General features: G+C 43.5%; 1 protein-coding gene across 1 annotated transcript; it reads left to right on the top strand.

Annotated features, from left to right (window-relative positions):
• Window positions 1-11,707, top strand: kctd16a (potassium channel tetramerization domain containing 16a). Its single transcript, XM_086221413.1, has 3 exons — window positions 1-123; window positions 229-1,708; window positions 10,207-11,707. The coding sequence occupies exons 2-3, from the start codon at window positions 886-888 to the stop codon at window positions 10,659-10,661; spliced, it is 1,278 nt and encodes a 425-aa protein (XP_086077539.1). The 5' UTR covers window positions 1-123; window positions 229-885; the 3' UTR covers window positions 10,662-11,707.
• Window positions 11,708-12,063: the final 356 nt, after the last annotated feature.

The following is a 12,063-nucleotide window of genomic DNA, read 5'->3' as shown; positions in this document are numbered from 1 at the left end:
CCTCCCCGCCAGCTGCACGTCGCCCGTGGCTGGATTAGAATTTCATGAAAATCAGCACGGACGCAACCACATCAGTCTGCCTCCTGTCGATCGTCTACAAATGTCATTTTTCTTTAAGATGATGTAAGACATTACTTCATGGGACGATATTCTCTCTCGCTCTCTCTCTCTCTCTCTCTCTCTCTCTCTCTCTCTCACTCACTCTCTATATCTCTCTCTCTTTCACAGCTTGGAGCAACATTATCTTAATCCTTCTGCTGGCCCGACCGTTTCCGCACTCAGCAGTTTGGAGAGATGGGTGCGCACAGGAGTCCCGCTTGCATCCACTTCGCTGTGCACAACCTCGGAGCAGGTTTCAGGATGTCAGCAGTCAAGAGCGACGCGTATTAGCGAAGTGATGGGATTTACGTACATCTCACCGCTCTCGGATTGTGATTAACAAACATTTTTAAAAACAAAAAAAAGAAAAGAAAAGAAAAAACTTAAACCAACCTATTTTGGGTTGTTTTTTTATTTTTTTACTTTATCGATGGTGGGAATTACCAGAGTGAAGATAGGATTGTATTCTTAAAAAAAAAAAAGCCACAGTATCGAAGCATCGCAGTGGATGTGTGTAACATGATGCGCTCACTGGTTATCATAATCGATCCTGTTTAAAAAAAAAAAAAGGATGCACAGTAGCCAAGCACATTTACGCATGAGGTTAAAGGATACACTGTAGACACACCTTGGGATTGTTTGTTATGAGACTGCAGCTTGTACCAGGACTATGCTTCGGCTCTGAGCGCATCCACCATGCAGCTACACCCCACACCCTGAACTTCTGGGACGTTTGCGATCCGTGATCAAGACTCTCGATTTCGTGCAGCAAAACGTCTGACAAAGATGGCACTGAGCGAAAACTGCAAAACGCAGCCTGCAAAAGAGCAAGGCTCAGTGCAAAATCCCCCATCGGATGTTGTTGAGCTAAACGTGGGTGGGCAAGTGTATTACACTCGTCTTGCCACCTTAACCGGCTTTCCAAATTCATTACTTGGAAAGCTGTTCTCTAGCAAGAAGGAGTCCTCAAATGACTTGTCCCGGGACTTCAGAGGACGCTATTTTATTGACAGAGATGGCTTTCTGTTTCGGTATGTATTGGATTACCTTAGAGACAAGCAAGTTGTCCTCCCTGACCACTTTCCCGAGAGAGGGAGGTTGAAAAGAGAGGCGGAATACTTCCAGCTACCAGAATTGGCCAAACTTTTGTCATCCGAGGAATCCAAACTCATTCCAGACGACTTGTACTACAGTGATTTCGACGATGCGTCGCAGGGCAGCGAACAGAGGTTTTATCCCCCTTACTCCCTGGACAGGAGGTACGGCTACATTACGGTCGCCTTCAAAGGCGTTTGCGCCGCGGGAGGCAGAGAAAGCGACGGCGATACCAAGGCCAAAAAGTTACCGAGAATCTTCATCAGCAGCAGGATTGGCTTGGCGAAAGAGGTATTTGGAGACGCCCTGAATGAGAACAGGGACTCGGACAGACCACCGGACCGATACACCTGCAGGTTTTACCTCAAGTTCAAGCACCTGGAGAGAGCTTTTGACATGCTATCAGAGAGCGGCTTTCACATTGTGGCCTGCAACTCGTCCCTGACTGCGTCCTCCGTCGGGCATTACGCGGATGAGAGAATATGGTCCAATTACGCACAGTACATCTTCTACCGTGAGTGAAGGTTTATGATTTAACGTTACATTTAAAGGTGACGTGAGTTAAATCGGTGAGCATAGGAGCCAATTATCCAACTGCCCCTCCCTTCCCCAAAGGCAAGAATGAATCAGAAGGTTCGGTCAGCTCGCAGCACATTCCAGTCCAATCTTTGCAACTCTTGCAAATGCTGACTTAAAATGTGTGTTTTTTGGGGGGTTGGGATAAGAGGCAAACTTGCCCACGGGTCACAGGGGAGTTGAGTCACAATGCTACTGCACTTCAAGCACACATGCGTCATGCGTAAACACGGGTTATTGCTCAGATTCTGCCAACCAGCCCGTGGGTTATGAATAATATAGCACAAGTGGGCAGTGATAGTTCATATTTGATGGAGGTGCATTCTCTTGAATCAGCTTTGCTTGAAGTTTGTTCATCAGCAAATGCCATAATTAGCTGCAAATGTGGTTCATTCCAGGGAGGAGTTGGACCATATGGCCAATTAAGAAACACTTTGTTCATTATTCTGAATGTTTCCCTTTGGAAGACAGAAAGAAAAAAAACAGTTGGTGGGGTAAGGTTGGAGGCACAGGAGGGTGGACTGAGGAAGACATGACATATGGTTTGCTAATGATATACTTACAGTGTTGTTAATACAGACTAATTATACTGGGCCCACTTTTACGCAAACTACCCTCCAGCCAGGTAGGAATCACCTGAGTCATTCCACTTTGAGCATATGGTGTAGGTGTTCACCCCTTTCCCCAGTAATAGACATTGCCCGAGGACAAAGGCATGGGACAATGTAAGAGGGATGGGGTGGGTTTTAGGGACTCTGTAATAAAAGCAGCATGTGGAGGAACAAAAAAAAAAAAAAAAACTAGACGAAGAGAGAGAGTTTAAGGAAGCGAGCTGAAAGAAAGAGGGAGGCGAACAGATGGATGGCAAGAGCGGCTGAGCGGGAGGGATGAGGGAGTAAAAGTTGCATGAGGCCTGGCCATGGGGAGAAGGAAGTGAGGCAGAAAAGAAAGAGAGCGAGAGAGAGAGAGAGAGGTGGCAAGAGACAGAGAGTGAGCTAGAAGCAAAAATAGATGAAAGCAAGTACGAGACAGGAGAAAAGTTCATCAGGTCTGAGGAGAGAAGAAAGAATGGCGGCGTCACGACACAGAGGAGGAGACTGGGGTTCCATTTAAGAGAGAGCTGATAGGGTGAGAGGAAAGCTACAGAGTGCTGGGAGACAGAGGCCTAGTCAGGATGCAGGATGATGGATAGACACATCAAAGGCAGACAGGCGTGAGAGCTTTCGCTTCATGGCAGCACAGCAACCAGCATTCACTTTCAAAACTAAAACTGTAACCTGATTCTGAATGTGGGACGTTGGCTGGCCTTAGGGCAGGTAGTCCTAAGCTAAGAATGCATTTAGAAAAGTACACCTTTGGTAGGAGAAGGGGCACAAAACAGATGCACTTTATTGTTTGTTTGTGGTTTGTACTTCTTTTCCACCACCGCCCCTCACCACCACTTCCCTTCCAGCATGAAAATGATAGCAGCGAGTTTATTCAGAGTGTAAAAAAAGAGCAGTCCTAGGCAGTAAACAAATTGAGAGCCTTTCTTCCATCCTGTCAGTTCCACAGCATCATCCATGTTGAGCTGCTTGATAAATGCGTCAGTTGTTTTCTGCAGGCTCCGCCGGGTCTTGTTATTAGTGTGGACTGCAAAATGCCCACAGTAGAGTTTCATTATTTTCCTGTAGAATGACTTACTTCTTCACTTAAGTCACACATCCACAGTCATCCAGACGCCCTAGAATTTGTGCTGATGGTTTCTCCCACGACTATCAGCAAAAGTAGCAGTTGCTTCAGAAGTGTCGAAGCATTTATCGCCAATAAGACTTTTGGTCCTGATGTTCACATTTAACCAGGAGTGATTTATTCACTCACAGCTGAGCGTGAGAAGAATGTATCCAGCACACATGAACAGGACTAGCAAAGATCCAGATGATGCTCCAGTTGCTGCATTTTTGCAGTGAAATGCATCTGCCAGGAGATAGCGACGACTGTCATGTTATTTGTCAAATGAATGTAGGCCGTTAAGCATGATAAGGACATTTAGTTTTTGGACTGGCAATGACAGCATTATTTCTGTAGTGATTAATAACTCCCTCCCTGTTGGCATTTGGGACCAGGCTTTTTTATTGCTAATTATCTCCGGGGAACGAGGAGAGTGTTGGCTGATTAAAAAGCAATCTGGGATCCTAAAATATTTCCTCATCTCTAGTCCTCTGCCGGAGATGAAATTTTGGGTTCTTAATGTTAACCTATTTTGCAGGTAATTTAAATGCATAAGTCGTATGTTACAAGGCAAATTCTGAAAAGGATGCACATCATGACTTTGAGTGAACCATCATTTAGGAGACAAGAAAAAGAACAACCCGCCCAGCACGAGCTATCACATCACAGCAGAGCACTGTCACAAAGCAGGGTTTCATCTTCCCCCTCTGACAGAGCAGTGCAGAAGTGTCTTGTCGAACGAGGATAGATAGGTGATAAATGATCATACCTGCCTGGTGCGCTGTGTTAATATAACTATGCAGTCTTCGTTTGCGCTGCGAATGTGATGATGTGTCGCTATAGTGGCTCCTGAGCAACGGCCACAAGGTGGCAGGGAGAGAAGGAGGAAAAGTAATCAATTGCCTGAGCGTAATGGAGGCAGAGATTGGGCCATCCCAGAACTCCCACAGAGCCTTCTTGGAGTCTGAATGGATTGGCAGTGAGTACAAGAGATGAATGGTGCAGCCATGAATAACTCATATACGTCTTAAAGAGCACCTGGGCAGAATAATGATCAGAGGTAAGTCACGAGTGTGTGCTGGTGCCATTTTTCTCACAAATGTTGCACTACATCAGCTCAAGTAGACAATATGGCTCACCTTGGCAGTAAATCTGAGTTTATTGAAAATCTGCAGACTCAAAGTAAAAAGATGCACTTCTTAATCAATCACATGAAGGACCATGCCAATGTTTCTTTTTTTATACCTCTCCCTACAACTAATATGAATCTAGGCTACGGCTGATTGTGTCTTAAGCGGGATTTCTAAGAAATTAGTGAGGTAGATCTCATTTTACCACATCATGGAAATGAACCCATCGACACTAATAATTCATTTTCATATTTTTCTTCCACAGTTGTTGTAAATTGCTCTCACAATGTTTTTTTTTTAAATTAGGGAACGGTTTAGTGGTATATTCCTATCAAAATTATTCTAAAATTGCACTCGGCAACTAATTTTTGCATCAAACTGTCTTCTGATCAGTTTGATTGTCCAGTAGGTGGCTCTATGGCTGCTGACTCACACATGTTGGGTAACACACTCTCATCAGCTCCGTAAATACACACATTAATCACGGGCCAAACACTTCACGCTATAACCCTGTTAAAGAGAATCCCTTCTTCAAATATCTTTATTTCTCTGATGTGTCACCATTATGATTGAGGTCCAACAATACATGAGGTTTGGTTTGTCTAGGATTTAGTTGTCATGCCTACAATCATAACTGTGGAATTGATTATGGTTTTTAAAAAGTAAAACTTGTGGATTGTTTGTTTGCTCTGGTCATACCAACACTGGCGAGCCCTGAAGTGACGTGAGAGTCTACTAGCAGTTTGAAGCGTGAGGCCATTTACGTTCACGTGCGAGGAGCTAGGAATGAGAGCCGGCTATGATGGGAGTATCCTTGATTACTTTTCAGGAACAGAACACACAGACCCACACACACCGAGCTGAAGGCTTTTATTTGAACAAATCCGGCAACGTTCAACGGATCGAAATGTCTGACTTGTGCAAATAAAACGTCTTCAGCTTGGTGTGCAGGTTCTTTCCTCCTGCTTTAGCCCAGCACTCGTTGTCAATGCATTGATGTGAATTACTTCTTTATCAGTCTCCATCAACAGAGAGTTTTTAAAAAACAACTCCAGCTAATATCTTCATTATCAAGTCATGATAATACCTTTTTGTAAAATAAAAAGCCTAAATAATGGCTTCAAAGGGTTTTCTATCCCAAAATAAAATTTGTATGACTCTCAGACTGCGCCCCCTCTGCCAAGGTTAATCATCAGTCGTCAGTCAGAAGAACAAAACGCAACTCATTCATAGATATTATCCCCTTCAATATGTCAGGTTCTTTTCATAAAAGTCTATGCAGTATGATCCTTAGCCCCTCCATGGAGTCTCTGGTAGGTTTTGACACATCATTGACAAACAGATGGACAGACAGCCACGTCACCTCCTTTGGGATACAATTACAGCCAAGCAACGGATAAATTTAAAGCATATATCATGTCTTAGAAAACAGTCAGTAGCACTAGAAAATATTAATGACCTGCTGTAAACAGGCTAAAGCATTACCTGAATTTAAATTCTCTTTAATGGCCTTGTTCAGCCATAATTTGCCTCTTTTTATTTTCTGTCCTGATTCTGCTGTTTCGGCACTCTGTAGTTGTTGGAGAACAGGTTCAACAGCTTCACTGTCTGACATCTAACACCTTAATGACCCCTCTAGAGATGCTTTTAATGGCTTCTTGGTCGACAGCGTATCTCACAGGGCTGAGAGTTTTCGGAAGACAGGGAATCCCGTGCAGGAGGGGAGTTGAGCAGATGCTTTGGCATCCCAGTGGGCTCACGACAGCATCTTTAGGGTCGACTGTGTGACTGAGTTGGTGGAGATGTGTCCTCACTGACTTCAAGTTGTGTCATCAGTGTTTGCGCGGAGGATGGGTGTGGCGCCAGGGCAGGGACAGGCCCACAGGGAGAGGCTAATATAGATATTTCAGTCTTGCTTGTTCATCTCCCTGGCAGGGAGACACTCATCTACAGCCACCCTCTGACTCTGAGAGGGAACAATACCCACTTGACATTATCTATCAGCTAGTGAAGCTCGAACTTCCCTCACAGGGAGCAGATCATTCAGGCTGAAGCACTGGAGGATTCCACGGTTCCCCAACGTCTTCCTCAGTGGCTCTTTCTCACTCTATCACTGGTGCTGATGGGGTTGGCTGAGTGGAAGGAATTAATGTTGACAAATTGAAATGTATGCAGATAGCACAGACATTATCACACCTGGCAAGAGGATGGCTGCCTCCATCATCCAGGCTGGACACAAACTGCTGAAGTGATGCTTGTGCAGCAGATAGGACTATCTTGGTCAAATGGACTTTCGTCCCCCTGTAAGGACGAGCCTTTACACCGCTGCAAGGACACGCCGGCCTAATTTGTAAGCTAACAAGCATGTAAACTAGACTCTTCCTTAGGCAGTAGCGGGGTAAAATTTATTTGTCTGGATACGAGAGCTGTAGAATAAGAGTTTGCGTAAGATCAGAACATCTCTCCGTGTACGAACCTAACTCCCTGACCGGCTGTATGAATATGCATAGTCAACCTGCCAGACAGAATTACCCAGAGTACATATAACTAGCTCCACCAAACTAAAAACAAGCACAGTTCTTTTCTTTCCCTTCTATTTTGTTTGTTTCATGCTCAAACTTCAGCCTGAAAATATGATTATACGAGCGTCATACAGTTGAAATAATTGGAGATGATTCACACGACTCAGCCTCACAGGACGTTGATGTGTGTGAGCAAATGAGAGACATAAAATTCAAGAAAGCATGTTTATGTCAGCGGTTCATAAGTCAATTTTCCTCTGACTCAGACAGCTTGGATCTCAAAAGCTGCTTTGTGTTTGAAACTTGTATTCACTGATTTAGATAAAGGGCACAGTTCACATCAGCGCTTGAGAAGCAGACAACTTTAGATCGCTGTTCAATTGCATTATGGCCTCATGGTTAAACACAAGAGACACATGAAATGGCTGAGTGTTGAATCTCTCTTGTTTCTATTTATTCTATTTTTTTCACCTTTCAACTTGCAGCACATGACAGTACAGCGCCTCTCCTGCATTTCATGAGAGAAGCCCAGAGCTGCTCTGCCGTTCAAGCATCAGAAACACTGATATGTCAGTTTGGAAGCAAAGATTTAAAAGAAAAAACAAAACAAAAAAAAACCCAACAACCAAAAAACACACACTAATATTTGGCAAGAAACCCGCTGACATTTGCATCTGAGTTTGTCAGAGCGCACTGCCTTCAGTCCACATCTTGTCCTACTTTCCTGCCATTTAAAACCGTTTAATGGGAACAACATCTCGTTTTCATCAAGACAGATGAATTTCCATAAAACTGTGACCTCTCTCCAGCACGATGACAAACATTCCTGCTACCATTAGCGACAGAGAGAAGAGTTACCCTGTTTGACACGCCGGCCTCTCCAGCGGATGTTGACTCCCTGTCTGTGTTATTTAGGAGAAGTGGTCCAGCCCCGGGTTTTTAATGTGGTTGGAATATGATCTCTTCTGGCTATATAGATCTATATAGCAATCAATGGCTTCCCTGAAAAGATACCAAATCATACACACCCACTTGTTTAAATGTACTTAAGTGTGACAGTATTTCCTGACAAGGCTGTCAGTCGTTTAGTGTCTTGGCTCACGAGTGGAAAAATCAAAGAACTATTTCATCCAAAACATGAAATTTGTGGCTGAATACTAACACACACATATTTGCATGTATACTGCAGCAATCATTTCCCATGTTATCACCCCATTTGGACAGATTTTTCTCAGCCTGTCAGGCTTCAGTGCAATTCATTCTCCTGCATGGCCTAAAAATTTCATGCTTCTATTATTGAATGTTGGCTTGGTTCCTAAACGGGTTGCCCCTCTGGACTACAGCATCCAACCACTTAGAAACAATACTCACAACACTGCCTCCCTCCTCTTGATCCTCATCACTAAAGCGCCTGCATCCATTTGCCTGGTGCTGCTCATCTACTGGATTCAGCTAGATTCATTTTCTGTTTGGGGGGGCTGGTGCGCTGATTGGCCTCTTTACTCATGGATTAGCCATTAAAAAGCTGTTAGTGACTCTCTCGCTATCAGCCCAATGCAATCATGGTACCAGAGATAAGGTCATTATAAAAGAGAGGTTAAAATGCCCCTTGAACTCGGTTCACTATAAATGGATGCTTGCACTGGAAGAAGGTAATGGACAAATTATTGCTCTCTCTGAGACATCATTGCTATTCAGTCTGTATCATCACATTGGAAAAAGCCATTAAAAAGTGTTTACCGTCTGTGTCCATGTGTTTATGTCTCTAGAAGTGTAGTTTACATCGCCGCACTGTCACAGCAGGTCCTCTAAAACTGTATATATCTAGCTGTTAGTTCATTTAATGATGCCGTAGTTCACACTCATTTTCTTTAAGGCTGCAGCCAGGAGGTATTGTGTTTTCAGGTTGTTTGTCCGTCACATTTAATGCAATATCTCTGATGCGCCTTGAGGGAATTTCTTCAGCGCTGGCTCAAAAGTCCACTGGGACTCAAGGATGAAATGAAAGATTGTTTGTGAACAAAGGTCAAGATAATTGTCACCTCACATGCATGAAACTGCTGTCCCATTAACCCTTTAACTCAATATCTCTGGAACGGCTTGATGCTGAGATATCCACTGGGACTGACGGATGGTCTGAAATGTTTGAGGGTCACAGTCACCTAAGTGCACCTCTGGAACACTGTGAGGGAATTTTGACAAATTTGGCTCAAATGTCCACTAAAACACAAAGATGAATTAACGATAGTTTGGTGGTCAAAGGTCAAAGGTCAAGGTGACTGTGTCAGACACGTGATGTAATTCTAGTCGGAACTAAAAGACAGATACGGTATTTCTAGGAATTGACAGATAAGAAGTAGCTACATGAGGAGGACGACTAAAATCCACTGCTCATCCAGTCTTCCTGACAGGTCAGGATACTTGAAGGATATCTATTCACTCCATATTTCACTGACCTGCTTCAGTTATCATCCAAGACAAATTACATTTTGTGTTAACCTGCTTTTTCTCCTGCGATGTCTCTTCCCTGTGAACTGACAACATAATAATCCTCATCCTAATTCGAGGCATCCAGGATGCGGTTGTAATATAAAACTGTGAGGGAAAAGAGATTGCTTTGGCTCCAACACATGCTTTGACTTGGAAAGTGGGAAAGGTCTTTTAAGGAGCTATGCTTACTCTACTGAGCTCTGGGATTCTTCTCATCAGAAGAAGCAGTACACTAAGCTCTTTGAGATTAAGCAATTAAATGTCAAAGGCAATAACATCTTCTTATAAGGGTAACCTCCTCAATAACTCCATAAAACACACACACACACACGTATAAACAGTATGGATGTGATATTCAATTTATTGGATATTTGAACAACATGGAAATCACTTTGTGCGCATTTTCAGTGTGTGCTAGATCAGTGCAACTGTTTCTTTTGATTATTTCTAGAATCTGTCACAACTCAGACAGCTGGGATATTCGTTTACTGTGCCTTATTGCATGAAGGAGGGATTTGCTGCCATGGAAAACTGACTACATGTACTCAAAACACGTAAAACAGAGGTGTCTTTGTGTTCCCTAGGTGGCCCCTCTCGGTGGTCTTCATCCCATTGTGACTGCTGTTGCAAGAGCCACAAAAGTGAGCATGAGGGAGAGAGTGGGACCTCCTTCAATGAGCTCTCCACTTCCTGTTCTGAGACCCAATCCGAGGCGAGCTCCCCTCAAGGAACCGTCATCTGTGGCCCTGTGAGCCGGCATGCAGGCAACATCCAAACTCTGGACCGACCCATGCATAAAGGACCATCTCACTTGATGCAGCAGGCAGAGATGCGACGCAAGACTGACATGCTCCGCGTGAGAACCTTTGGAGTACGAGAACGAGAAGCTGCAAAGAGGAAAGCAAACAAGGAGAAGATGACTCCCGAGCAGGAGTTGAAGAAATGCATCCAGGACTTCCGTCGCATTAGGATTCCTGATCACTTTCCCGAGCGGAAGAACATGTGGCAATCTGAGCTCCTGAGAAAATATCGTCTCTAAACATGAGTGTGTGGGGGAAAAGGTGGGAGGTGGCAGTATCTTGTTACCTTGAAAAGTATTAAATTGCATAGACATTAGACTGCACTCTCTAAGACACATACTGTACGAGAAATTTTAAAAAAAATACGAGGACCAAGAGCATGAAGCTGAGCTAAACTCTTAGGAATGGTCCAGATGCAGAAACTTGACTGGGCTGAAAACAAAACCGTTTCGCCTTGTTGTGCACCCCCCACCACCAGCCCACCGCACACCCAATTCTGGCTTCATTTAAGAAGTGAAATAGATCCCTCGTTGTTAACATTTTAATGTATCTCTCAGCCTCTTGAGAGGATCTCATGGAAACTAAAGACAACTATATCTGCGCATCACAAGCACCGTTCATATGTGAGCACTATTTTTAGTGACCAGATTTCTGCAGTATTGCAATGCACACAGTACAAGGCAGCGCGAGTCATCGATTTGTAAAGTATGCACAGTGTACCACAGTGTATGATATGCACATGTGTAAATCAGGTTACTCCTGTTGGGGCTTACATCACTTTCCTGTTCTCACTTTAGAGAGCCGGGAGTCAGGCGTACTATAGCTATCACTAGTTGAAGCAACAAAGCAACCTCAGGGGCAACATCATTTAAATCCATCAAACGATCACATACTGTATGCGCAATTGCCCACAATAGCTGTTTTTTTCAATGGATGTACCCAGATGGTGCTGTGAGTTAACAATGGAATATCACTTTACTCCACTGATAACACAAAATACTTGTAGTCTGCTTTGATAATGGCACTGCATGTCATTTCATCCTTAGCCTAATTATGCAATATCAAACAAACTTTCAGTACACTCTTCTGTGTGATGGGTTAAATGGTGTGTTATGACTGAAACTGATTTCATGGAGGAAAGCACTGCCTAATCTGTTTGCCATTGTAAACCTTTTGTCTCATGTTGTTATGTGTTGGATAGACGATGTTGTATAGGTAGAGTATGTAATGCCAATGGATAGTTGACTAATCCTTGATTGTAAGTGTACTAAAAAAGCTAATAAATGGGTGCGGATTGTATTTACTCATCGTGAATCTTAATATGGCCTTCAGTTCATGTGGAGGAACATGCAGGGCTTCGTTAAATCGTAGCTCGCAGCAAAATTTTCAAGGTTTCGATTTTTCTGCTTGTGGTGTTCATGGGACACCTGGAAATGTGCCTAAAAATTGTCAAGGAAACAATAAGACACCATACGATACAATTCAATAGGATATGGTACAAAACAATACGATTCATATTGCTGTGTACCACCTGGAGTCTCATAATATGTGTATCGCATTATCTTCATAACTCAGTGGTCAAATTTAGTCTGACTGCTGTTGTTTGTGTTTGCTGAATAATTAATCTAACAGAGTCTCATC

This window comes from Aulostomus chinensis, chromosome 13 (assembly GCF_037954235.1).
Source record: "Aulostomus chinensis isolate RoL2024-O1b breed Wild chromosome 13, RoL_Achi_v1.0, whole genome shotgun sequence".
NCBI classification, from domain to species: domain Eukaryota; kingdom Metazoa; phylum Chordata; class Actinopteri; order Syngnathiformes; family Aulostomidae; genus Aulostomus; species Aulostomus chinensis.
This window is presented reverse-complemented; position numbering and strand designations above follow the sequence as displayed.

Bases quoted from the DNA above. Each gene is read 5' to 3' on its own strand.
- kctd16a (XM_086221413.1), top strand. From the start codon at position 886: ATGGCACTGAGCGAAAACTGCAAAACGCAGCCTGCAAAAGAGCAAGGC. The intron at 1,709-10,206 runs GTGAGTGAAGGT...TGTGTTCCCTAG, and splicing joins CGCACAGTACATCTTCTACC to GTGGCCCCTCTCGGTGGTCT.